The sequence below is a fragment of the Sapajus apella genome, unplaced genomic scaffold (assembly GCF_009761245.1).
Source record: "Sapajus apella isolate SASKATOON/1434 unplaced genomic scaffold, GSC_monkey_1.0 scaffold166, whole genome shotgun sequence".
NCBI lineage: Eukaryota > Metazoa > Chordata > Mammalia > Primates > Cebidae > Sapajus > Sapajus apella.
Window position 1 is genome coordinate 1,637,659 of NW_022437106.1, and position 9,609 is coordinate 1,647,267.

At 43.1% G+C, this 9,609-nt stretch overlaps 1 protein-coding gene across 1 annotated transcript in view; it reads right to left on the bottom strand.

Moving 5' to 3' along the window:
- The window catches only part of SLC25A17 (solute carrier family 25 member 17), a 55,875-nt gene extending 47,258 nt beyond the window's left edge, over positions 1 to 8,617 (bottom strand). Inside the window, exon 1 of the mRNA XM_032267164.1 lies at positions 8,409 to 8,617. Within this exon, the coding sequence (XP_032123055.1) occupies positions 8,409 to 8,462 (54 nt within the window). The 5' untranslated portion in view covers positions 8,463 to 8,617. The remainder of the gene's footprint in view (positions 1 to 8,408) is intronic.
- Between the last annotated feature and the right edge of the window lie 992 nt (positions 8,618 to 9,609).

A 9,609-nucleotide genomic window follows, 5' to 3' on the forward strand; every position in this document is an offset into this window, starting at 1 on the left:
AAAAAAAAAAAAAAAAAAAAAAAAAAGAATTTTATTTTGTTGCCAGAAGCAGCGGCATGCCTGTAGTAATTTGTGAGGCCAAGGTGGGAGGATCACTTGAGCCCAGGAGTTCGAAACCAGCCTGGGCATTATAGTGGGATCTTGTCTCTACAAAAATAAAAATAAAAGTAAGCAGGATACAGTGGCACATGCCTGTAGTCTTAGCTACTCAGGAGGCTAAGGTGGGAAGGCTGCTTGAGCCCAGGAACTCGAGGTTACAGTGGGCTATGATTGCACCAATGGACTCTAGCCTGTGTCAGTGAGACCCTATCTCAAAAAAAATTATTTTTAAACTTTGGACATTGTATTAGACCTAATGAAGATGTGGGCTTCTGGAAAACTTGGTGTTGCTTTCTGCTAGTTACTTCTGGGCTCTACCAACTGGAGATCTCTCTAAGTTAAATTGCTGGCTTTATTAACTTATTAATTTATTTAGTTTTCAAATCATGCACGTAGTGAGAATTCACGCTGTAACCTAAGTCTTGTGGTTTCAAAATCTCAGTAGTGATTTCCCGCTTTCAACTCTGTGCCGAGGTTGGAGATAACTGATTTTCTTGGAGAGGAGCAAGATTACTTTTCACTCACCTTTACAGCATATTCCTTTGGGATTAAAAGTTTACTGGAAAGTCCCCTACTAGACTTTCACCTTGGACAGACTAGACTTTTTCTTCTCCCTGCATCTCTGAAAATTACAAATCTAAAACTCATGTTTCCTGGTCAAGCAATTGATGCAGGGCAAAACTGCTCTCCTCTAGGTCTTGCCTTCACTCATTCTAAGAATTCCCTACATTCTTGTCTTCTTAACGCTTTCAAGATGTTGTTTAAATAGTTTATACAGGCTTTTAAAAAATTATGATAGAAGCAAGTTTGTAGGAGGTTAGATTAGCTCTTCAGAAAGAGAAAATCCCATTTTAAATACTTTACAGTGGACTACTGCTAGCCTTAGCAAATAAATATATTAAAACATTTGTGGATTTACTTACTTATTTGCTGTTTATTCTATTTTGCTCTTATTCATGGTAAAATTTTATAAGGGCAGGTTGGTCACAGACTCATGTTTTGAATCTACTACCCCACAGTATCTAACACCACTCTTATCGGTTTCCTGGATACTTAATGAGTGAGCTAAGAAATGCATTGCTAACTTAATCTCTCTGCTTCCAAAAAAACTTTATGAAATTTAGTAGAGTAACAAATGCTAACCAAAAGCAAATAAAAACAAACATAAAATAGGTGTCATTTGGCCAGGAGCAGTGGCTTATGCCTGTAATCCCAGCACTTTGGGAGGCCGAAGCGGGAGGATCACCTGAAGTCAGGAGTTCGAGACGTGCCTGACCAACATGGAGAAACCCTGTCTCTACTAAAAATATAAAATTAGCCAGGAGTGGTGGTGCATGCCTGTAATCCCAACTCTCCGGAGGCTGAGGCAGGAGAATCACTTGAACCCGGGAGGCAGAGGTTTCAGTGAGCCAAGATTGAGCCACTGCATTCCAGCCTGGGCAACAAGAGTGAAACTCCGTCTCAAAAAAAAAATAGCTGTCATTTTATCCTGGATATGAAAATTAGGAAAATGACAGAATTAGGGAGGGAAAACTCCAGAAATTTGAAGTTACAACCGCCATACACAAGTATCTGATTTAAAAAGAAAAGACAAAAAGTCTTTTAGGGGACTGCCAAAGTAGCCTCAAGAGCTTTCAACCTGAAAGATCGGAAGAGAAATACAAACACTGCTTTAGCAAAATACATCTGATTTGAAGCAGGAAGGCCTTGAGGCAGTTTGAGTGATGACTGGAAAAACAGAGAAGAGATACCTGTCAGAAGAACGGATAAATAGAAAATCAGTAGGATTTGCTGATTCACTGGATATTGATTGTAAGGGAGAAGGAAGAGTCACAGGAGGGAAGATATCATTGACAGAAATAACAAAGTCAAAAGAGGTACCTAGTTTTAGGAAATTATTAGTCAAATTTCAGAAATAGTGAATTTGAGATAATGATGAATTAATTACTGTCTCTTCTGGGTTCAAATGGCATTGTGTGTCCTGTACAGAAAATGCTACTACAAAGAAATTACTGCACTGTATTGTATTTAGTTGTTAATGAGATTTTTTTTTTCCTTATTAGACTATAGGCACTTCAAAGGAAGGAACCTAACAATGAATTAATTAATGATCTCACAGGCAAAAAAAAAATTTTTAGGCATTTGGCAATAGTAGATTGCAGCCCAGAGAGAGAACTTAGCTAGATATAAAAATAGCAAGCAAAGTCACTGTATTTGTCTGTTTTATGTTGCTCTAAAGGAATGCCCAAGACTAGGTCATTTATAAAGAAAAAAGTTTTATTTTGGCTTATGGTTATACTGATTGCAAAAGAAGCAAAGTGCTGGCAACTGCTTCTGGTGAGGGCCTCAGGTGGCTTACAATCATGGTGAATGAGGGACAGGTATGTCATATGGTAAGGGGGGGCACCAGGCTCTTTTAAATAACCAGCTCTCCCAAGAACTCACAGTGACAACTCACTCATCACAAAGGGGATGGCACCACCCATTTATGAGGGATCTGTCCCCATGACCCAGACTCCTCCCTTTAGGCCTCACTGCCAACACTGGGAGTCACATTTCAACATGGGATTTGGAGGGGACAAACATCCAAACTATATCAGTCATATAAACAATTTTTAGCCTAAGTTCCTGGGGATTTGGGGGTTCCTCTTTTTTGTGAACAATTCCACAACTGACACCTGGATTTCTTTCTTTTTCTCTTTCTCTCTCTCTCCCTCTCCTCCCCTCCTCTTTCTTTCCTTCTCTCTCTTTTTCTCTTTTTCTTTATTTTTAGAGACAAGGTCTCACTATATTGCCCAGGCTGGTCTTGAACTCCTGGCCTCAAGTGATCCGCCCACCTCAGCCTCCCAAAGTGCTAGGATTATAGGTGTGAGCCACCGCGCCCAGCCTGGCACCTGGATTTCTTAAGAATGCATCATCATCTACATTTAGGGCTACATACTAAAAACAGATGGTTTATTCATTCTGGTCTATATCTCTCCTGTAAAAGGGCAATAAATATCTAAAATATACTTTTTAATTTGGCCAATACAATTCACACATGAGGTTGGGCTTTTACAGAGTAAGAATGAAACACTGGGCAAATCTGCTCAAGACTTGGTTCCCCCCAGCATGTGTAATCTTATGGGAATAACAGACAGGAACATACATAAATACAGAAGCAGATTTTCATGGCTTTTAAGCATAAAACAAGGATGTTTAGGTTGGCATACCAATCACATCACCAGATGTGACTGTTTCTAAAATGTTGATTTATCCTAGCAGGAGGATGAAAATAGTGGGGGCCGGGGGTGGGGGGGGCAGGGAGACAATACTAGTCCAAAAACAGTTTCCAGAGGAGTCTAGAAGTGGCTGAGTCACAGCAGCAGCACTGAAATCAGTGTACAGCATCTCCTGATTTAGAACACTGCATTATAGAACAGAAAAATTATCTTAAAGCCAGGCACGGTGGCTCACACCTGCAATCCCAACACTTGAAGTCAGGAGTTCGAGACCATCCTGGCCAACATGGTGAAACCCCATCTCTCCTAAAAATACAAAAATGAGCTGGGTGTGGTGGCACATGCCTGTAATCCCAGGTACTAGGGAGGATGAGGCAGGAGAATCACTTGAATCCGGGAGACAGAGGTTGTAGTAAACTGAGATTGTGCCACTGCACTCCAGCCTGGGCGACAGAGGGAGACTCAGTCTCAAAAAGAAAAGAGGCCGGGCGCGGTGGCTCAAGCCTGTAATCCCAGCACTGTGGGAGGCCGAGGCGGTTGGATCACGAGGTCAAGAGATCGAAACCATCCTGGTCAACATGGTGAAACCCCGTCTCTACTAAAAATACAAAAAATCAGCTGGGCATGGTGGCGTGTGCCTGTAATCTCAGCGACTCAGGAGGCTGGGGCAGGAGAATTGCCTGAACCCAGGAGGCGGAGGTTGCGGTGAGCCGAGATCGCGCCATTGCACTCCAGCCTGGGTAACAAGAGCGAAACTCCGTCTCAAAAAAAAAAAAAAAAAAGAAAAGAAAAGAAAATTAGGAAGGCACCTAGCATCATATCAGGCACATAGTCAGCACTCAACAATTCTTGGTTTCTACATGTCCTTTATAGCTATAGCATCTGTTAGTACTAGGAGTCAATGTTAATTTTAGGGCCCTAAAGTGAGTAGTGGTTTCTCAAGTTCCTTCCAAAAGAGCAATTGCTATTTAGTAAAAAAATAAAGACCAACTGCTCGTTCAGAAGGAGCTTCAGAAAGGTAGAAGAATCCACAGTATAGAATACTTACAAAAAAGTGGAATCAAATACGAATGCAAAAACAGTCAGTAGACGTATAGAGCACTCTTGACATAAATAACTCCATCTTAGAAAAGGATTCCATCTGACATTTCAAAAAGCACTTTGACAACAGGAACCAGATGCTTTTCCAGATAAAGACACAGTGAAGCATGCTCTTCCACTATCAGTCCTTACCAGAAGACTCTGTGACCATAAAAAGAACAGGACTTAAAAAGCTCAAAATGGTCTCTTAACAGACACTGTCTTGCTGTCACTTGTAATGAACATCTGATATCTCTCTCCGAAGGCTCTGCCCACATCAAAGATTCTTTCTTACAAGACCAACACACTGCCATAACAAGACCGGACCAGGATACTCCTTTTGACTACTTGTCTATGTCTATACCACTCTCCCTGGACTGGTTCATTAATCCTTTTTCCTAGCTCTTTTCTCTTGATGTTCAATGTTGCTTTGTTGCAGAATGTTTAATCTATAATATTTATATATTAAGTATACATAATAGTATACTTAATATATTATATTTATACTTATATATATTATATATATACTTATTAAGTATATATAATAGTATACTTAATATATAATTATAGATTAAACATTCTACAACAATATTGACAATATTGTTGATTTACAATATTGACTACCTAGTGAATGAGAAGTACAAAAAAAAATTGCCTCCTTGAGAACTCCATGTAACTTGTGACTTTTGTAATTGAAATAACACAATAAAAGTCTGACATTGTGAAAAGGCACAAACACGTATGTACCTGGTTATCCCTGACCTTACAACATTCACAACACTAGATTAAGCTGTTAGGAAGTCAAAGTTGACCTTTGGAAGAGCAGTTCCAGTGGTCAAAGTAGGATGAGGAGAGGCAGTACATGCAGAATATTCTTTAAATAAGCTTAACTTTTAGAGGGAAAGAGAACAGGCAGAAGCTGAAAAAGCTGCCAGATTACAGATCAGATTGGTATAGTTTTTTTAGATAGGGTCTTGTTCTGTTGCCCAGGCTGAAATGCAGTGGCACAATCATAGCTCACTGCAGCCTCAAATTCCTGTCCTCCCACCTCAACTTCCTAAATAATTGGGACTACAGGCCTGTGCCATCATGTCTAACTAGGTTTTTCTTTTTTGTGGTGGGGAGAGATGTGGGTCTCATTATGTTTCCCAGGCTGGGGTTTTCTAAAGGGCAGGTACTGTGTCTACATGGCGATAAGTCCAGTGTGATGGTAAGTGCATGAGCTAGAGTCAAAGAATTGGGCCTAATTTTCTTTTCTCATACCAACTGGTGAAAAGTGCTCTAAACTAGTCTTATACATTTGTAACGATAGGTGGCCTGGGTCCTGGGTCACAGAGCAATGACAGGTGGAGGTGGGAAGATAAAGATAAAATCTTTCATAATTTCTTTCTTTTTTTTTTTTTTTTTTTGCGATTCCTCACTGTGTCGCCCAGGCTGGAGTGCAGTGGTTCGATTTTAGCTCACTGCAGCCTCTGCCTCCTGAGGTTCAAGCAATTCTCGTACCTCAGCCTCCTGAGTAGCTGGGCCAACCATGAGCCACCATGCCCGGCTAATTTTTGTATTTTTAGTAGAGGTGGGGGGGGGGGGTCTCCCCATGTTGGCCAGGTTGGTCTTGAACTCCTGACCTGAGGTGGTCCACCCACCTCAGCCTCCCAAAGTGCTGGAATTACAGGCAAAAGCCACCATGCCTGGCCTTTCATAATTTCATTTGATTTTTTTTTTTTTTTTTTTTTTTTTTGAGACGGAGTTTCGCTCTTGTTACCCAGGCTGGAGTGCAATGGTGCGATCTCGGCTCACCGCAACCTCCGCCTCCTGGGTTCAGGCAATTCTCCTGCCTCAGCCTCCTGAGTAGCTGGGATTACAGGCACGCGCCACCATGCCCAGCTAATTTTTTGTAGTTTTAGTAGAGACGGGGTTTCACCGTGTTGACCAGGATGGTCTCGATCTCTTGACCTCGTGATCCACCCGCCTTGGCCTCCCAAAGTGCTGGGATTACAGGCGTGAGCCACCGCGCCCGGCCTCATTTGATTTTTTTAAGAGTCAGCATTTATTCAATGATATATAATTCTTTTAAAATATAAATTAAGCAAATAAAACATCTAAATACACTAGAGAGAGAGAAGAAGCCCCCTACACAAGAAAATTACCGTTTAATCAATAGTATTACAATTCCAAAGTCTATTTCAGTGTCTAAAACACTCTGGGCAATTTCAAAAGCAGCATTTTTCAAATTCTAGACCAAGAAAATCTCTTTTATTTATACATGTACATTTCCACAGATAAAATCTACCTTTCAAAGCTAATCTAATGAAACTAAAATATAAAATTATAAATCTAATTATACTTGAATTTTGAGAATACTTTATAAGGCCACTGACGTACATAAAATAATTATCAATTGAAAATACAGCATTTTCCTGAAGCAGTATAAATCTGGTTTTGAGATATTCCAGATTATCTGCAATTATCCCAGGGTGTGCCATAAAACACTCAAAGCTACTAATTTAATTATTAAAACATGCCTGTAGGGTGGGACATAGCGGCTCACACCTATAATTCCAGCGTTTTGGGAGACAAAAATTAGCTGGACGTGGTGCATGCCTGTAATTCCAGCTACTTGGAAGGCTGAGACAGGAGAATCACTTGAAGGAGGGAGGCAGAGGTTACAACGAGCCGACAACCTGCCACTGCACTCCAGCCTGGCAACGGAGCAAGACTCCCTCTCCCAAAAAAAAAAAAAAAAAAAAAAAAAAAAAGTTAATCAACAAATTCAACAGCTAGCCAGAGTCAAAGTCTCACACAATTTGATCCCCTGAAACCTATTTGCCTTTGTTCCCTCCACTCCAGACACACAGGTCTCCATGCCCATCTTAAGTCAAGTCAGGCAAGCGTCCATCTTGGCCTTCACACTGGCTGAAAGGCTCTTCTGGCTGGGCTGAACGAACCAGGTTTCCTGAATTAGGCATTTTGATGAAATACTGTGCCACTTAATTCTCTAAACTCTGTGAGGTAGGTATCACTTCCCCCATTTTGCAGATTAGGAAAGTGAGGTTTACAGAGCATCTGGCTAACAAATGGAGTTAGGGTTCAATCCAGATACAGAACATGAGCTCTCAGTGAAGTTTCTGGAGGAGAAATAGAGGATTCAGTGATGTTCCTCTGAAGTCACAGTGATTTTAACAGCTAAAGGTGTGTGCTAATAACTGGTGAAGGATATGAGAAAAGGCAGACAGATAAAAGAACCAAAACAGGAATCAACCAAGCCAAAAGTGGAAAGTTTCAAGGAAAAGAGGGGAGGGGGGAAGTGGAACCTAGACACCTAGAACCTAGAACCAAGAATCAAGCATACAGCTCATAGCAAACCACACTTGTAGTAGACGGGAACCCAGATCTTGATTTAGAAAGGAAGAAAAAAGGCCGGGCCCGGTGGCTCACGCCTATAATCACAGCCCTTTGCAAGGCTGAGATGGGCCATCACAAGGTCATGAGATCGAGACCATCCTGGCTAATATGGTGAAACACGTCTCTACTAAAAACACAAAAAATTAACTGGGCATGAGGGTCGCTGTAGTCCCAGATACTCTGGAGGCTGAGGCTGGAGAATCTCTTGAACTCCGGACAGGCTGTAGGAGAGCCTGTGATTAAGCAACCCGCCTTCACACCTACGTTCTCCTCCAGGCCAGTGAGGCAAAGTGCCTGAGTGTGTGGGGAAGGTAGACTGACCTTAAACTTCTCAAAAGCAAAGACGCGGACCCGGAGTGCACATGTGTGACCACGGCTCTCCACCCCAGTCTCTAGGAAACCAGGTGGTGGCGAAGTCTCGGCCCTCACCCCGAATTCTTCCAACAACTTTCCGCCTATGGCCCATTCTTCCCTGCCCCACAGTCATAACGGAGGACCCAACCCACACTACCTCCCTCTCAGACCCATCCCCCAGGCAGATCCCGGGACTGGCCCCAGAGAAGCCTCACGCCCAGCTGCGGCCCGGGCGTGAAGACCCCGTCTCACCACGGCTCCGGCCACGGCGTGGACCAGGCTTTCGTAGGACAGCACGGAGGCCATTGGCGCGGCTCCCCCTAGACCCACCCACACTTTTCCCACAGATGCCGCAACCAGCTGAGTTAGGAAACCAGCGCTGAAGCCCGGGGCGTGTGCGTCGAAAGCCCCACCCTCTCAGACAGGCCCGCCTCCCCAAGAACCGCTTCCGGGTCGCGGGGCGGGAAAGAGGGTGGGACTAAGAACACCTCGGGGCCCACCATCTCGGAGGGCGGTGTGGGGGGGGGGGGGGGGGGGGGGGGGGGGGGGGGGGGGGGGGGGGGGGGGGGGGGTGGGTGTGTGTACCCACACCGGATTAATTTTTGTGGTTTTTTTTTTTTTTTTTAAGTAGAGACGAATTTTTTTAAGTAGGGAAGGTTCTCCCTCCCGAAAAGCCTTTTAAGTGTGGTGGGAAGAGATGTTAAGCATCAGGAGCCCATAATAACAGACGCGAGTGGGAGCCAACTCCCTAGCTGGCAACTATAGAAGTCACTTAACCTCTTGGGTTTCCTCTTTTGTGAAATGACAATGTTAGTACCAACAATCCCCATTTGCTGTGAGGATTACGAAAGCCAATTTATGTAGCTGTATTTCATAAAATACTGAAGGAAAAAATTTTCTTTCCATGTTGCAAAGTGAGTAACAAAATTACACAGAACTAAAGAAGCCTCATTCAACTTTAATCTGTCATACATACTGAGATTTTGCTTCAGGATGCTCCTCAGGGACTCCAGCTTCCATTCTTTCCTGACCACTTGTCTCTATCATGTTTCCTTTTAGAATACCCTCGTGATAACTCCTGAGTGCTGACTACATGCCAGGATCAGTGCTTTATGCCCAACATCACACTTAATCCCTGGGAGAGGGTCCTAACAAAGTTTAACCTGGTCGTTTTCACAAAATTTGCAGAAGATACTGCTTCCGGGAACATTCCCATCACGCCTTAGAGTCACGTGAAAGTGCAGGACCAAAAGTTAAGATACGATTTTGGGCTAGGAGCAGCGGCTCAGGCCTGTAATCATAGCAGTTTGGGAGGCCGAGGGGGGCCGATCACTTGTGGTCAGAAGTTTGAGACCAGCCACCACGCCAGGCTAATTTTTTTATTTTTAGTTGAGACGGGATTTCTCATGTTGGTCAGGCAGGCAAAATCCCGTTCTCTACTAAAAATAGAAAA